The 16,281-nt window shown below is 36.3% G+C and overlaps 5 protein-coding genes across 7 annotated transcripts in view; 2 read left to right on the forward strand and 3 right to left on the reverse strand.

The window, feature by feature from the left end:
- Positions 1–703: 703 nt before the first annotated feature.
- LOC132193174 (protein SCAI) lies at positions 704–5,139 on the forward strand. Its single transcript, XM_059613639.1, has 12 exons — positions 704–847; positions 1,529–1,711; positions 1,769–1,867; positions 1,959–2,055; positions 2,341–2,498; positions 2,555–2,786; positions 2,845–3,079; positions 3,138–3,228; positions 3,290–3,444; positions 3,563–3,733; positions 3,788–3,888; positions 3,950–5,139. The coding sequence occupies exons 1-12, from the start codon at positions 750–752 to the stop codon at positions 4,097–4,099; spliced, it is 1,770 nt and encodes a 589-aa protein (XP_059469622.1). The 5' UTR covers positions 704–749; the 3' UTR covers positions 4,100–5,139.
- Positions 5,140–5,971: 832 nt separating this feature from the next.
- Positions 5,972–8,446, reverse strand: LOC132193182 (zinc finger protein 239-like). 2 transcript variants are annotated; one of them, XM_059613662.1, is made up of 5 exons: positions 8,290–8,446; positions 7,425–7,567; positions 7,173–7,366; positions 6,635–7,115; positions 5,972–6,578 (listed from the first exon to the last, which is right to left on the reverse strand). In XM_059613662.1, the coding sequence occupies exons 2-5, from the start codon at positions 7,563–7,565 to the stop codon at positions 6,234–6,236; spliced, it is 1,161 nt and encodes a 386-aa protein (XP_059469645.1). In that variant the 5' UTR covers positions 7,566–7,567; positions 8,290–8,446; the 3' UTR covers positions 5,972–6,233. The 2 variants fall into 2 exon arrangements, with proteins under 2 accessions (XP_059469645.1, XP_059469634.1); XM_059613651.1 differs by having other exon boundaries at positions 8,227–8,409.
- Positions 8,447–8,543: 97 nt separating this feature from the next.
- Positions 8,544–16,281, forward strand: part of LOC132198709 (ring canal kelch homolog) — a 46,651-nt gene continuing 38,913 nt past the window's right edge. Inside the window, exons 1-2 of the mRNA XM_059622899.1 lie at positions 8,544–8,696; positions 8,908–9,023. The gene's annotated coding sequence lies outside the window, so the exon portion shown is untranslated. The remainder of the gene's footprint in view (positions 8,697–8,907; positions 9,024–16,281) is intronic.
- Positions 9,124–12,122, reverse strand: LOC132198729 (apyrase-like). Of its 2 annotated transcripts, none has more exons than XM_059622927.1 (10): positions 11,747–12,122; positions 11,464–11,639; positions 11,205–11,402; positions 10,943–11,144; positions 10,688–10,885; positions 10,121–10,278; positions 9,968–10,061; positions 9,737–9,907; positions 9,492–9,689; positions 9,124–9,423 (listed from the first exon to the last, which is right to left on the reverse strand). In XM_059622927.1, exons 1-10 carry the CDS (start codon positions 11,952–11,954, stop codon positions 9,335–9,337), a joined length of 1,692 nt encoding a protein of 563 aa, XP_059478910.1. In that variant the 5' UTR covers positions 11,955–12,122; the 3' UTR covers positions 9,124–9,334. The 2 variants fall into 2 exon arrangements, with proteins under 2 accessions (XP_059478910.1, XP_059478918.1); XM_059622935.1 differs by having other exon boundaries at positions 11,483–11,639; positions 11,747–11,887.
- On the reverse strand, positions 12,374–15,042 carry LOC132198742 (apyrase-like). The gene is made up of 10 exons (XM_059622948.1): positions 14,747–15,042; positions 14,210–14,385; positions 13,951–14,148; positions 13,696–13,897; positions 13,434–13,631; positions 13,208–13,365; positions 13,062–13,155; positions 12,823–12,996; positions 12,574–12,771; positions 12,374–12,515 (listed from the first exon to the last, which is right to left on the reverse strand). Exons 1-10 carry the CDS (start codon positions 14,901–14,903, stop codon positions 12,427–12,429), a joined length of 1,644 nt encoding a protein of 547 aa, XP_059478931.1. The 5' UTR covers positions 14,904–15,042; the 3' UTR covers positions 12,374–12,426.

Below are 16,281 nucleotides of genomic sequence, written 5' to 3' on the forward strand. Positions count from 1 at the left end.
TCTGAACCCTGTCCGTGTAGCTGTCTAAAAATATTTTATGGCTCACATGTGTGTTTACATTTACGTAGGTTTGGTAGAATTGGTAGATAAAACACAACATGCTTGGTAGCGTGTGAGAGAGAACATTCCTCTCGCCGACATTATAGAGGACAAGATTAAGTTTTAAATGTTAAGTAAAATATTACTCAAAAAGAATTATTACCCATGGCCAAAATTTTCAACAAAATTTTTTTTTCAATTTGTAATATTACTATTTAGTTAAATTTTTCTTTTTATCCCTTTAAAAACGGTAAAAAAAATATATTATGGAGCTTGAAATACCCATATTTTGCATTAATACAGATACGTGAATAAAGTTAGTTCTTTTTTTAAACGCTTTTGCCTTATGCGTACATAACAAGGTGATTTTGCGAGCTTTTGCGTTTGGCGGGGGTTTGTACGTGTTCAATGAGCGAGAGCTTTAAATGCCCATTCATTTGTCCCTTTAAACACGTTACAAACCTTTAAGAATAAAAGTAAAATAAGCAATTATAGTTAAAATAGTTTTATATTTTTGAACTTCATATTTTCAATAATATTTTTATAAAATTTTTGTATAAGATAATATTTCAAATTTCAAAATGAAATTCCGTGAGCAGATTGGGCATTCCAAGTTTTGCTAAAACTTTGGACGGTTGGTAGAGAAAAGCGAAATGCAGACGCCTACTTTTTATGCTGATTGCAGTAAAGGCAAAGATCTCCCAGAAGAAATGGTCATCACAGCAAGCATGGATGAACATGAGAGGAAGATAGTGATCGAATTTTGTCATTTGCTCGAAAAATCCAAGCAATTATTCAATGGCTTGAGGTGAGCTTCCGTTTGCGCGGTGCAATGGGGCGCGCACCCGAGGGGTTGGCCCAGAAAATGGGGCTCGGAAATCGGTACTTCGAGTGGGCAGGGCCGTTTTCGTTCGCAAATTGCAATGTTTTGTTTGAATTCCGTATAAATTGATAATAATCTGCTCGTCGTTCGCGTCTTTGTGCTGTGGAATGATGGATTTTTAAGCGAGTTTCACTTTTTAGGCGCTCTTACATCAACCCCAATGGTTTATTGCTTCAAAACATTGCCTCCCCGTATGTTGTGTTTTTAAACTTTTCAATTTAATTGCTTACACGTAGTGCTAACTTTGTGACAGTTACATAAATTTGCGATCGTTATACTTGCTTTATGTTTTTTACAAAATTAGATTAAAACTAGGCTGCTTAGTTTGAATGATTGTGAGCGACACATTTTTTATAGCCAATTATAATTGGTATCAACTAAATAATTATACAAAGGAAATTTAAATTTTTGAACAATTGTGAGGAAAACTGGTTTAATTATCATTTACTTGAATCAATGATAACAATGTAAACATTGATTTAATTAATAGATTATTCAGTTCAATACAAAATTGGTTTAATACTTCATTAAAGATTTAAAGTATCCATATTTAAAGGTTCTGTCTCTGTTGTATGTACTATTTGAGTGCTCATTTTAATTTTCCAGAGATTTACCTCAGTACGGTCACAAACAGTGGCAAGCATACTTTGGTCGGACGTTTGATATTTACACGAAACTTTGGAAATTTCAACAGCAGCACAGGCAAGTCCTTGATTCAAAATATGGACTAAAGAGGTGGCAAATAGGAGAAATTGCGTCGAAGATTGGCCAGCTGTATTACCATTACTAGTGAGTTTCATTAAACTAAAAAATATGTAAGTTACTAATTAATTTGTTCAAAAACAGCTTACGAACGAGCGAAACCAATTACTTGAATGAAGCGTATTCTTTTTACGCTGCCATTAGGGGCAGAGCTTATTACTCTAGAGCAGCTAAAGAGGACAGGTGATTTTTTTTTATTTTTTATTTTTATTTTTCAATGGGCTTCATGTTCTAACTCAAAACTTTGGTCTTGTTCGCAAACTAAAATACACAGGTCTGATCTTATGGTGAAAAAGCTGCGCTACTATGCCCGTTTCATAGTGGTGTGTCTTCTATTAAAAAAGATGAAACTTGTTCGGGAATTGGTGGTGGTGAGTCTTTCTTGGTCAAGCATGAGGAATATTTACATATTTATAATTCCATACTATTTTTCCTTTTTTGTTTCCAAGTAAACAATATATGCTTTTCACGGTGGTGTGAATCAGTTTATTGGCTTCTGCTTGCACTTCAGTATGCGCTTGTTGGAGTTAATTTGCTCTGATTTGCTGAATTCAATTTGCTTTTCAGCTTTACAGGCTTTACATTTTGTTGTGTGTTGACTTTTGAATTTAGCAAAAAAAGCATGAATTTAAAACTAAATCATATTTTTTTTTCAGGAATTGGACAAACAGATAGTTGACTACACCAGTACTTATGAGCCGGATGATCAATTAGAATGGTCTTTAGTCCTTGAGGAAATCAAATCCTTCATCAAGTCGGACAGCGTTATCAGCGTCCTTCATGCAGACAGCAGTCCCATAATACTCTCTCACAGGTAAAATTTAATTCTAATATTTTTATTTAATCATTAAATGATCTGTGCTCCCTTAGGCTAAGTCCACTGACCACGCCTCCAGTTGAAAAAGCACCCATCATGAACTTGTCCCTGCAAGAAATTCTCATCATCGGAAACTGCAGCGACCAAGTCAAGTTTAGCGAGCTGACCATGGACATGTTCAGGATGCTGCAAACCTTGGAGCGTGAGCCTCAGGAGGACTTTAACCACATTTACGATGCATCGCCTGCACCTGGAAGGCCTCCCTTTTCTTCATTAACTGTTTCAGTATGTGAAATTTGTTTTGAATTTTTGTATTAAGAAAGTTAATTTAAAAAATTTTTAGTTTAAGGACAAACCGAGTTTTAAAGGCGGCTACCCAATGGTTTCTGGTTGCCAAGAGAATGGTGATAGACCATTGAAAAGAGAGAATCCTCACAAGTACTTGCTCTACAAGCCAACCCTGAGTCAAGTCCTTGTGTTCCTTGCGTCTGGTTTTAAAGAACTTCCACCAAATGGGGCACTAATGCTCTACATCTCTGCTGACGGATGTTTCTGCAACTCAAAGCACCCCGAAGACAGTATGATAAATTTATTTCAAAATGAAGTAAATGTTTAAAATATGCTAAATACTTTCAGTGGGCTATGATTTGGGTGGAGTTCACACGAGCAGCAAGAGGGAATTAGACGCACCAAACAAAAAGTCCACCCAATTGAAAGAAATGCACTGGTAATATTTTAAAACTATGCCTTTCTTTGCTTGTCGGACTCAATAAATTTTGGGTTTTCAGTTTGTACCCTGGTGACTTGTACCCTTTTACAAGACGGCCACTCTTCCTCGTCATTGATTCTGATAACTCATTTGTTTTCCAACATATGCCTAGATATTTTGGGCAACCTCTAGTAATCCTCATGTCTCCTCAAGATATTCCAGCATCATTCATTGGTAATATATGTATTTTTTTTTAACTTTTTTTTTTTTTTTTGGTCAGGCCAAGACAAAGTGTCTTACGGTCTGTGCCCTTATATTATCTTTTTTTCATCTTGAATATTTAAAATTTCAGACCACCAACACAACGGAAACTTGTTTACACTATTCCTGCACAGCCCTCTTACCGCTTTCTGCTATATTTGCAACATAATGACTGTACCTATTCATCTCTGGGAAAGATGTCAAACTTTTATTGATAGATTTGTGACGGAAGCAAGTCGTCTCTTCACAAGATGCAGAATTGGTTATTAAGAGTCTTTAAAATTTCTTAATGGAACTAAATGTCCACCTTTTCCAGATCCTGCATACTTGCAGTTCTTTGGAGACGATTTTCTGCGCCTGTTGTTGCTACGCTACGTCTTTTGCGATGTTGTGCTTAATCTGCACAGGTCTTTTAAGGCAAGTTTTTACAGAGTTTAATTAAAACCATTTAAAATTGTTTTTTTTTTCACAACTTTAGGGCCGTCACTTCCGACCACGCAGTCAACCTCCACTCCCGGAGATGGAATTGCTGGAGCACCCAGCTCTGAAACACTTGGTGTTTGACCTGGCTGCCCATCTGGAGGTGCGAACGCACTTCTCTGATCCGGCGGTAGAGCTGATGGACTGATGTGACAGAGGGAATAGTAGACTCACAATGCAGCAGTGTCCTCCCGGCAGCTAACAGTTTCCAGGTGCGTGTGGCACATGGGACGCACACCACCATGAGTTGACGTATGTGAAACTCTTAAATGTACAGCACTTGTGATATCATCTAATTACTATGTATGTACTGTGCTAAAATCACTGCAAAATTGTTTCATGTTCAGTGTCAAAATTTATGGTTTAACCATTTTGAAATTTTTTCCCTTTTTGAAGCCACGAGCAAACTGTCAAAAGTATAGACAACATCTATGCTATATATGAATATAAAGAATGCGTGGGTGTAAATCTATATCACTGCAGCTAATTTAATAATCTGAAACTTTTATCGGTCCAAACCATGCAACCAATAATAAAATAAACAAATTGTCTGCATTTTACAATTATCTCAAATAATATAATGCGTAATATACCTTGCGAATACCTTATACATTTCATCTTCAAGAAGCTAAAAATGATAAAATTATTGTTTCATTCCCATAAATTTATGTGAATTCTGTCTACAAAGTCAAATATAAATACATATTATAATTATTATCATCAAATTGGTGTGTTAAGTGATATCATGAGACTTTATTCTTGCCACAAATGAAAATTAAGTTTAGTACTCCATCAGTTAAGATAAATTTAACTATGATTTAGAAATTTATCATCAAGTTAGCGTATTATACCAAACTAAATCTGCATTCTATTTAAGTGGTACAAAACGGATGCAACATAATATCAAGGATTTTAATTTGAAAATATCTGTATAAACAATGTAAATGACGATGCAGATTATTCACATAACTAACTTGGTGGATATGTAAAAAATATATTTCAATCGCTTTATATTAGCTGTGCAAATTAAGAATAAATCTTGCAACTCACTTTGATTGGATTTTTGACATTCATTCATGGATCTCATTTTATGTGCTGTTTCTTCTGTGGGTAATGCATTGTGAATTACACTCCTTTCTGTATAATTATCATGTATAAATAAAACTATTTATTGAAATTATTCCCGAGCATATGATTGCAATTATAAACATATATAAATGGTTTTAAAAAATTACGTTATCAGAGATGTTATTCATACACTTGATCATTGCACCATAGTCTTTCGCACTTGCCATTGCAGTCACTTGCTAAGTTAGCAGCATCAGATATTTAAAGAACTTCAGCGAGGTTATCACAAGACCGAGGCAATTCTCATTGGACACAAAGCTGCTGCGGACTTTTAATTATTTTAGATACAATGCTAGAATAAATTCTACTCCTTTTTCGGAAAAGACTATATTTGGATTTCATTGCAAAATACAGGAGTTATAGTTAATGTTTTTCCACAAAGTTATGTTGAAATTTGATTTTAAAGCCATTATTAACTGATAAGTTGGAGGAAGCTTTTGCCAAGGGTAATATGTAATATTATTAGATTATTTTTTACAACTCGCATGCAAAGTCAGAGGGGCTAATTTTAGTACCCTGCTTGAAATACACTTATATTGAGGGGTAATGCGCTTTACTTCAATAGTATTAACTTGTTGACAGCTGTGGAAGGAAGCTTGAAAGCTGACTTGATATGTTGCACACAATGCACAAGCTTTGTTTAATTCAAAATCAGTTGATTTCAAACAAACTTTGCAAAGCAACCAGTTGATGAAAGACAACTTCTTAAATTAAATATTGAATTGAACACCTTATGATTCACTTTTCTCACAGAGAAACTAAATAATACTTTACACTGCAACACGAACTAAATCTTAGTTCAAAGTCTTTTAGTATCAAAATGGCTGTCAACCACCAAATGAAACAAGGCATTGGGGATGAAGTAATTTGCGCAGTACAATATCAAAGTAAATTTAAAGTAGACCAATTGTAATAAGGCTTAAATTAAAATGACAACAAACAAAGAAAAAAGCCACATTGTCACATAGTAAAATTGCAAAAACAGATGGATAAAACGAGACTCTAGGAACAACGTGAAAATCCAATCCTCGTCGATGAACTCACAGCCAAACTAAGCAGAATAAAAGAAATCTCAATACAAAAGAAGCGTCCTTTAAATTTCAGCAGATAATGGTTCAGCAGCCAAATTTGGCACAAGGATTGGCTCAGATGGACTACTCAAAGTGGCTCTTCATATGAACAGTAAGATGGCCCTTGAGCTTGTAACTTTTGCCACAGGTAGTGCACTGGAAGGGCCGGTCATCTCTGTGCAGCTGCTTGTGCTTGTAAAGTGTGCCTGTGTGCGAAAAGGTTTTGCCACACACACTGCACATGTACGGCTTTTCGCCGGTGTGGCATCTGAGATGTTCCCGTAGGATTTTGGCATCTTTGAAGCCTTTGCCGCACTCGCTGCAGGCAAACGGCTTTTCATCGGTGTGCGTCAACTTGTGATTGCGGAGGCTGCTATCAAAACCATAACTTTTCCCACAAATATCACAAAGGTAACGCTTTTCAGGAACCTAAATGAGTTAAGATTTTTTTAATAAAATACATCATTCTCTAGATAAAAATTTACCTCTCCAGTGTGTATCCGCATGTGATTTCGGAGTGACCGGTTGCAGCTAAAACCCCGTCCGCACTGCATGCAAATATAGGGTCTTTCACCGGTATGGCACCTCATGTGACAGACCAGACCCATTTTCTGCCTAAACTTGCGAAAGCAGATGTCGCATGAGTAAGGCATTTCCCCGCTGTGGATGGTTTTGTGCAAGTAGAGACCGGAGTGTTGTCGGAAACACTTTCCACAATGGTTGCACTGGAAAGGTGACTCTTTGGTGTGCTTCCGTTGGTGGATCTTTAGCTCGTGTTGTGAGTAAAAAGATTTGTCACACATTTCACACTTGTGGTTGCGATCACCAACATGCCGCTGCAAATGCTTGTTCAGGTACTTGATCTTGGCGAATTCCTTTCCGCAAAACTCGCATTTGCAAGGTTTCCGTAGGCCCGATTTCTCACCAACAAACTTAGTGCCATCTAATAGTTTCTTATCGTTTTGCCTGTAAACAAATTTATTTATTAAAAATAATAATCACTCTCGATCTTGAAAATTTTACGTTTTAATCTGATCCATTTTGCCGTTCAGCAAGGTTTTTTCATCTTCATTGCTGGTAGTAGGCTGTGACAAAAGGACATTGCTGTGGCTGTTGGCCATCCCTCCAAAAAGTTGCTCAGTCAACGTCGGGTGATCCCCAACACTCTCGTCTCCAACGTACATTGAAATGTCCTCAGCGTCAACAAAGTCCACTTCCTATTAATGAGAAAAATATTTTTAAGGTTCAATTTAAACGTAGATTTATGGCATGTACTTTAAGGAGAATGTCATCGTCATCCTCTTCCGATCCCATTGAACTGCTGCAGCTCGACAGGGCCTGTTGTAAAGAGACTGGCGAAGCCGAGTTTGCCAACTCTGTGGTGATGCCCATCACAGCCATCTCATTAGCATTCATTTCTGGAAAAAAAATTATAATTAAAAATAAAATTTTGAAAGGGTGAAAACTGCAATTTATTTAAAGAATAATTAAATTATCATAATTTAATCAAACACAATCTGAACCTTCTTTTTATAATAATTTGTGCGAATTTATGTATTAATTTTCTAGCGATTTTATTTATAAGGATTTATATATTTATTTTAAAGTTTATATTATTGAAGTCAAATATTAAATCAAAGTGTTTCTAATTAAATGTTTTATTTTAAGACAGATTTTTAATAATAATTACATACAAACATGGATCAAACTAATTTAATATGACACTTTGCTCCATCAAAGTTTTTGACACTCACTTAAAATTAAATAAAAAGACTTAAATTGTGGTTATTAAATTTTTTGCTGTGCGTGCTTCCTGACACGCTGAGGTATGTGAGCCAAAATGGTCATCCTTGCTTTCAAACGAAATCGAGAGTGTGACCTCCAGTACGAGCAAAGAAACTTGATACCTTTGCAAAATCTACTGTCGCAGCCTCAAGTCATACTGATAAACGGATGCAACGAGAATTGCAGAATCTGATTTCAGGGTAAAAATTAAAAACCACGGTCGCAAGAACGAGAAAATCTCTGAAAAGGGTGCAACGAAAGAGAAAGGGCTCTTGGACTAGGGTGAATGCACCTCTCCGAAAAGCGGTTCCAGCGTCGACAGAGCGGCTCTCCCGCATCGCAGGGGCTAACTTACTGATTAAGTGCACGACTAATGGGCCGATGATGCATGGAATCAGTTCGCCGATCAAATTAAGGTCCGATAAATAAAAAATGTGATCATTTTGAATGAGCGAAGGCTGTAGTTTCTAATTTTAACTTCAGCCTTTTGCTGTCGCTGCGGAGCCAAAGGCAGAGCGAGAAACCGAGCAGTTGAGCATTGCGATCATAGATGGCACCCCGTCGCCCGCGAAAAACCACCACCCATGTGTTTTGTCAACCTGCTGATGCTGATCAAAACAAAAAAGTTTTGGTGTTTGGTCAGTTTGGTGTCGCAAAATAGTTTTGTTTGGTCTCCTCCTGGGGTGTGTGTGTGCATCGGGGTATTATACAATTTTGATGTGATGATCCATTGTCGTCCAATACATTTCTGGATATAAACAGGTTTGTCACATGAAAAATCTATTATTTGTATTGATCCGATTTTCGATAAAATTAATAAAGATTTTTTATCATACTCGGTGATACAAAGAAAATGTGCAACATTTATGTATTACGGAGTATGTAATAATAATTTATTAATAATGTCTTAAACTGGCCTTAAAATGATAACATCCACTTTGCTGTGTATTTAAATATGTGCCCGTCTTTGCAGCTTGCCTACGGTCACTTGAAGAGGACATTCGGCAATCGGGTTGGTGTCATGACACCAACCCGACCCTGACACCTGGCGTGATTTTCGAGTTCTTGAAACGATCTACTGAATTTTATGTGAGTACCTTTTCATTTATTTTTTCCATGGTTAAAGTTCAAAGCCTGAATTTGAAGCTTCAAATGAAAAATAGTTACGAAAAAGTGGTAACTAGATAAATGAATAATTAAAACTATTTTATTGTTTTTAAGGGATCCATAGTTTAGTAATGTTATTGAAAAAACAAGGCAAATATGTACTCAGTGGAATCGCACACGCCTATACACACATTCAAGTTTACATTCATAATTATTCAGGACAGCTCAGGACCATAGTGAGTGCGTTTTTTACTGACTTAAATTAAACAACAAAAGTTGAATGGTAACAAAAACTACAAAACTGTGATTCGGTGCTCAATTCCTGTCATAATAGGATTTTTCGTCTTAATGTAATCTACGTAAACATCCGTGTCAAGGCGACCTGTTTTTGGAAAATTATTATTTTAGAAATGAATATTATCGAGAAATATTCATTTGCAAAAAACTCACCTATTGTTCGATTCCGACCCCTTTCGGTTATAAGGGGAAAACTGTTTCCAGAGGCGAGGAAAGACGGCATTGCTACCGTGTACCATTCTTCTGAGTTTACTGGCAGGAACTCTGGCGTGACACATTTTGAGCATTTCAACGCAATGTCCACCAACCTAGACCCCTCGGCTTGGCTCATGTCATATTTGGCTCTAATGCCTGAATAAACGTAAAGTTTTTAATTGCTTTAAATTAGACTAACAAACCTGACACTTGGAAGCACCCTGCACCATCTGCAAAGTCCTTTGCCCTTATTTTGTTTAAAGGAGGACTGGCCGCCAGTTCCATTAATTCAACAATGTCCTTGCCCTGAAGCTCAACAGTGTCGATGGTGTTTTGAAATGGTTGAGCCGTAATCAGGTCATTAAATGTTACATCTAAAGATAAATAATTTTCCATCAGGAACAGAAATTATAATTTAATTTAAATTATCTCACTTGCTGACTCTCCCATCGGTGCTCGGATGCCTCCAGGATTCATTATTGCAATTGCTACGGTAGTCCAAGCATCATCGTTTATTAGTTCAGTGTACTGAATTTTTAATTTGCAGGGATGAATTTATAAAAAAGTATAAGAAATTTGCCAAAAACCTCGTGTACTATTGCGTCAGTCAGGAAGTTGCCCAAATTACATTCTTTGCTGTAACAGGTGCTCGAGTCCAAGAGCACAGCACTTGTGCCCAAAGTTTGTCCACCGATCACGTCTGCTTCCTCCCTATATGGTGAGAGCAGCTCCGTGGTCGACTCGTCTACGTTTTATTGGAATTAAATTTCTTGCTCATCTCTGGCATAATTTAACTAAACTTTATTTCTTTGTCATAAAAGTAAATTAAATGATAAGATAAGAATTAAGCTAATGAAGCAATAAAAAAGTTTGTATTACTTTATTTAAATTTCAGAAAAAAAGTCTCTAAAATTTTTGGTAGAAAATTAACAGTAATTATCTCCCAAAATCTCTGTGATTAGATTTTCTAGCGTTTAATCAAGGAAAAAAAATCAAATTAGTTTATAGAAATGATGAAAGCATTCAAATTATTTTGTCAAATTTACACCACAATTATTACGAAGTAGCCACTATTGAAGGAGGAAAATCGTTGCTTAGCTTGTCGGGAATTGTAATTTTTTTATAAAAAAAAATAACTTTAAAAAATTTATTACCTTCAGGGACGCTGCTGTCAAGCAAAATTGGGTTCCCGGACCAAGATTCCACCTCACCAGCCTTGTCAAATTTCAACTCCAGGATTCCCAAATATTTACCAAAAGCCATTGCCTGAACAATCAATGTTTTTCCTCCATTTCTGTGCGTCACTACCTTTGGGTATTCATCTACAGGTTCATCAGTTGTAGGTGGTGTCCCTATTTATTTATGCACTTTTATAAGTTTGAGTTGAAATTAAAAAATTTAAAAAATACCAGAGTAAAGGAATGTATGTGAGTGGCCACCGACAATCACATCTAATTCTGGAATTTGTTCAGCTATAATGAGATCAACGTCGTACCCACTGTGACTTAGCAAAATAATAATTTTCACTCCGTCAGCCTTAAGCTTTTTAACCTCGGCACTCACAGATTCAATTTCGTCATTGAATATCAGGTTCTCTGGGCTTGACAATGCCTAGAAATTTAAATTGAGAAACAAGCACTAAAAAAAATTGAATCGAGAATTTAAACTTACTGGTGTTTCCTTACTAATGCATCCTATTATTCCAATTTTTGTTTTGTCCCTGTAAATTGTGACAGAGGGTACGAATTTTCCATCCAGTGTCGGTTCGAGGGATGCGTCCATGTTGGCCGCCACCATTGGACTTTTAAGGCCGTCCACGAAAGGCACAATTCCAGCCACTTTGTCGTCAAACTCGTGGTTTCCAAATGCCTAGTTCCAATTTTTAAATAAGACAAAATGAAAGAATCGACAAATAAGAGCTTTTTATTACAGTTGCATCAAAATTTAACCTTTGCATGAATTCCAAGGTAATATTCCATTTGAACAGAGAATACATGAGAGTGCCTTGGTAATTGTCTCCTGCATTCAAAACTACTGGATTTACTCGCAATTGGCGTTGCTCTGTGATCGCAGAATATACTCGAGCGATTCCTCCAAAGCACAAACCTACAAAAAGTCAAAATATTGTGCAATTTTATACTTGCCAAGGAAAAATTTTCCAATGATAATAAAAAATAATAATAAAACTTCCTAATTTAAGTTCCAGAGCTTACCCTGTTCATTGTTGCCTGCTTGGCAAGTACTTCCACTCGCACTGATCGGCTCAAAACGCGCGTGGAAATCGTTGATATGCAAAATAGTGAAACTAATTTCTTTTTCCAATGACTCTTGCTCTACTGGCCCTAGCAGAACAATCGCTACTGTCAATCCAATGGCGACAATGACTGCTGTCGCGATACCCGCGATCGCGAAAACCTTCATTGTTGCAATTGTTGCTTCCGAAGCACCGCGTTCAGATCTTCACAATGACGAATCAATCCTACTTTTTGCCTTCAGACGCATTTTTATTAGATTGATTATTTACACTCATCATTTTCGTGATCAGCGATAAAGCAATAAAAAACAAGGCTGAAAAGCTATTGCCGAAAAAGTGGATGCGAAACACGTGAAGAACCTTACCTTGAGATAATTAGTGTTTAATCTTAAGCACGTTGATAAGTTACGCGCTATTTTGCCACAAAAATCGCTTCTGTTGTTGCGTTTGGATACAAATTCATATCTAATCATTTCACAGTTTAACCGAGCTTAAAGTTTATGGACATGAGAACCAAAAACAATGGTTTTCTAGTGAAAAGGTCAAGGGGTACGTTATTAAAATCAAAACACAATTAAAATTTTCTTTCACCTTGAATTTTATTTTAGACTAATCTTGATCTTTAAGACCATAAATCAATTAAACTACAGTAACTCGTCCTTCAACTGCAGTCACAATTGGGCTTGATTTTGCAATGAAATTGGCAAAGACGTCCAAATCGACTCGTCCTGTTAAAACAGATATATGAGACAAAACTAATAGTTTTTTTTCTCATAAAACATTTACCAACTGTTTTATTCCTGCCTCTCTCCGAAATCAAAGGAAAACTACTGCCACCCGATAGGAAGGAAGGCATTGCAACGGTGTACCATTCCTCCGAGTTGACTGGAAAATATTCGGGAATCTTGCAACGCGCGCATCGCAGTGAAAGACTTTTAAGGCGAGAGCCAGCAGGTTGATTTAAATCGTAAACAGCATGCATCCCTAAATATTAATTTATAATTAAAAAATAAAAATATAAGAATTTAAAATTACCAGAAACTTGGAAGCAACCACGGCCTTCTGCAAAACGGGGTACATGTCTTCTATAATATGCAGGTGGACTGGCTGCCAATTCCATAAGTTCAACAATATCTTTTCCTTGCAGCTCAATTGTATCAATTGTATTTTGGAATGGTTGACAAGTATACAAATCATTAACAGTGATGTCTTGATTCGAGAAAAGCAATTAATTTAACAAAATTAACCAGAAAATATTATTTTTTTTATCATACTTGGTGACTCTCCCATGGGAGCTCGAAGACCTCCAGGATTCATGATTGCAATCGCAGCAAAGGTCCAGCCATCATCGTCGTTCAGCTCAGTGTACTTCACAAAAATTTATATTTATACAATTTAAAACAAAACTACAAATAATAACCTCATGGACCATTCCGTCGGCAAGAAAACTGCCAAGATTGCACTCGCCATTATAACAATTGGCCTTGTCCAAGTACACCGCCGATGTACCGATCGTTTGCAAACCAGTTTTATCAGCCTCCTCTTTCCAGGGAGCCAACATACTGACTATTCCAGGATCTACGTCATTAAAAAAATGAAATCCGTATTCGGTAATCTGTGTGACCTTAATTAATTTGGAAAATTACCTTCGATAACCGTATTATCCAGAAGAACAGGGTTTCCTGTCCAGGTAGTCACCTCTCCGTTAGCGTCAAAATTTACCTCCAAAACTCCTAAGTACTTGCTGAACGCATAGGCTTGGACGATCAAGCAATTGTGACCATTAGTTTGACTTATCACTGTGGGATAATCGGCGACCGGCAAGTCATTTGAAGGTGGAGTACCTTTTTGAAATTAAATCATTAAATGCTTAAGAAACTGAGGTCCAATAGAAATATAAATTAGTACCAGTATAAAGGAAAGTGTGGGAATGAGACCCAACAATAATATCCAAATCTGGAATCTGTCGCGCCATTTCTAGGTCATAAGTATATCCGCTGTGACTGAGCAAAATGATGATTTTAACTCCTTGGGCTTTAAGACGTTCGACCTCTGCTGTAACTGCGGGAATCTCATCCAAGAATTGGACATTCTCAGGGCTAGACTGTGACTATAAAACGATTCCTATTTAGTACAAAATTATTTCAGAGCCAATTTTAATACGGGAGTGAACTTTGTGATGCATCCCACAATGCCTATCGGTGTCCCCTGTCTTGTGATTGTAATTGATGCGGTAAATTTTCCGTCCAGAGTTGGCTCCTGTGAAGCATCCATGTTAGCTGCCACATGTGGGCTTCCAAGGCCCTCAACGTAAGGAACGAGGCCAGCTATTCTATCGTCAAACTCGTGATTCCCGAAAGCCTTATTTTTTTTGGAAATATCTAGTTATATAGTGAACCATATTTAAATTGAAAAATTTTACCGAAGCGTCAAAATTGAATTGCTTCATGAACTGTAAAGTAATATTCCATCTGAACAGTGAATACATTAGCGAGCCTTGATAGTTATCGCCAGCGTTGAGGACAATAGGATTAGGCAGTGTATTTCGCCTTTCCTGAATGGCTGTGTACAATCTGGCGATTCCTCCGTAACAAATTCCTTTGGATAAAAATTGTAATTTATCAGTTCTAATAACTAAATTTTCATTTTTAATATTCAAATCTTTCTCAATAAATATACTTCATTTTTTAATTCACTATCTCGTGTTTTTTTTTTTTTTTTTTACCTAAAATTAGTAAAAGAAAAAAAAACATAAGTGCATTAGTAGCAAATAATGACATAACTATTATGAATTTAATTCAAAGGTAATGAGCCTTTGCAAAAAAAATTATAATTTACATGTTATAAGTTGTTACTTTTGCACATTTCTCTCTTGCAACTGTAAGCATACTTCAAGATATTTTTTTCTGAGTGCAGTCATTTTTTTTCTTTTTACAAATTAAATAATTTAATTTCGTACCTTGCTCATTTTCTCCTGGTTGGCACACTCCTGTTTGGATACTTACTGGCTCAAATCTTCCGTGAAAATCGTTGAAGTGCAGAAGGGACAAAGATATCTGCGCTTTAGATACAGATATCGCCCCTATGAGCACCAAAATTGCCAACGCAACTCTCATTTTAAACAGAAAAAAACCTACGTTTAAATAAGTAAAATCGCGTTAAAAAGCTGAAATTCTTAATCTCTCAAAGAAGCTTGCGACGGGAGCTCTTTATGAAAAGTAGACGCAACCGCGACTGGTGGCAGATTGAGGAGCAAGTGGCGTGCGCCTGACAATATATAGATGTCCCTCAGCTTGGGCTGCCACCATTAACTTCTTTTTGTCGGTGTGGAGAAGAGGTGCGCTTTATCGGCTTCAGACTAAATCTACCTGTTAAAAATTGTAAGCAAAATATGGTACAAACCCAGATAACAATTTGATGGAATGAAATAAGGTTGACATTATAGAGAAAATTCGCGGAAATTTGCATTTCTTTTCAATCTCCTGACAAAAACTTTGACAATGATAAATGCTTGCCTCATAGTTAGGAGACGTTTGATTGAAACGACAGGCATTTATTTGCCGCATGCTGAAGACATTATTATCTTATTATTATCAAGTAGACCCATGCGTTAATACCTGTTTGATGTTTGACATTGGGAAGAGGCGTGAACTGTACTTCCTGCCTGCTTCCTGCAATTTTGGAACGTCTGTAGGGAATTGTTTTTTAATGAGCTTCCAACAATATTATGTTATTGTGAATTCTTGAACTTGATATTGGAGCAGTTCTGTGAGCAGTAAAAGAGAATTTTCTGTATAAGCATATCTAAATTTTCTTAATTAGTCTCTATTGACCTGGAAAATATAGCCACCACTATTAAAATTAGTTTTCGCCAGCTTTTTATTAAATTGTTAACCCATATTCCTTGGTTAAAATTTATTTCTGCGGGATTCACGTCTGTTGCTAAAATAATTTGTCCTGGAAAATATAGCCGCCACCATTAAATCGAGTGTTTGAAAACTTTTTATTAATATTCTAACCGATAGTTCTCGGTTTACATTCATTTTCACAGAATTTACATTTCTTTAATGGAAGATAAAAGATTTTTTACACAAAAATAATTATTTGTGTAAAATTATTAACAAAATTCTTCTAAATTTATAAAAATTTTTATACATAAATGAATAAGCGTTGGTCTTCAGGCTGGAGACTATTTTTGAAGAATAAATTTTATTTCAAAATTTTAATTCAATTTAAAATTGTGAAATATTGAAACGGTGAAAACCCCTTTTTGCAACGAAAAATAAAAATAAAGGACAATAAAGGGCAACAAAAGGCTACCTGCAGTCTGCTAGTACTTTAAAAACCTAGGGTTTGTCTTGTCCAAGCTAAAACTAATAAGGGGGAATTCCTCCCACGACAAGGCCCTATGTTTTTAAAGTACCAGCAGACCAGTAGCCCTTGAGGTCAGTGTTGTCCTTTTTTTATTCTTTCTTCGCAACGAGGTTCGCCTGG

Source organism: Neocloeon triangulifer, unplaced genomic scaffold (assembly GCF_031216515.1).
Source record: "Neocloeon triangulifer isolate White Clay Creek 2 clone unplaced genomic scaffold, ASM3121651v1 ptg000001l, whole genome shotgun sequence".
Lineage (NCBI taxonomy): Eukaryota > Metazoa > Arthropoda > Insecta > Ephemeroptera > Baetidae > Neocloeon > Neocloeon triangulifer.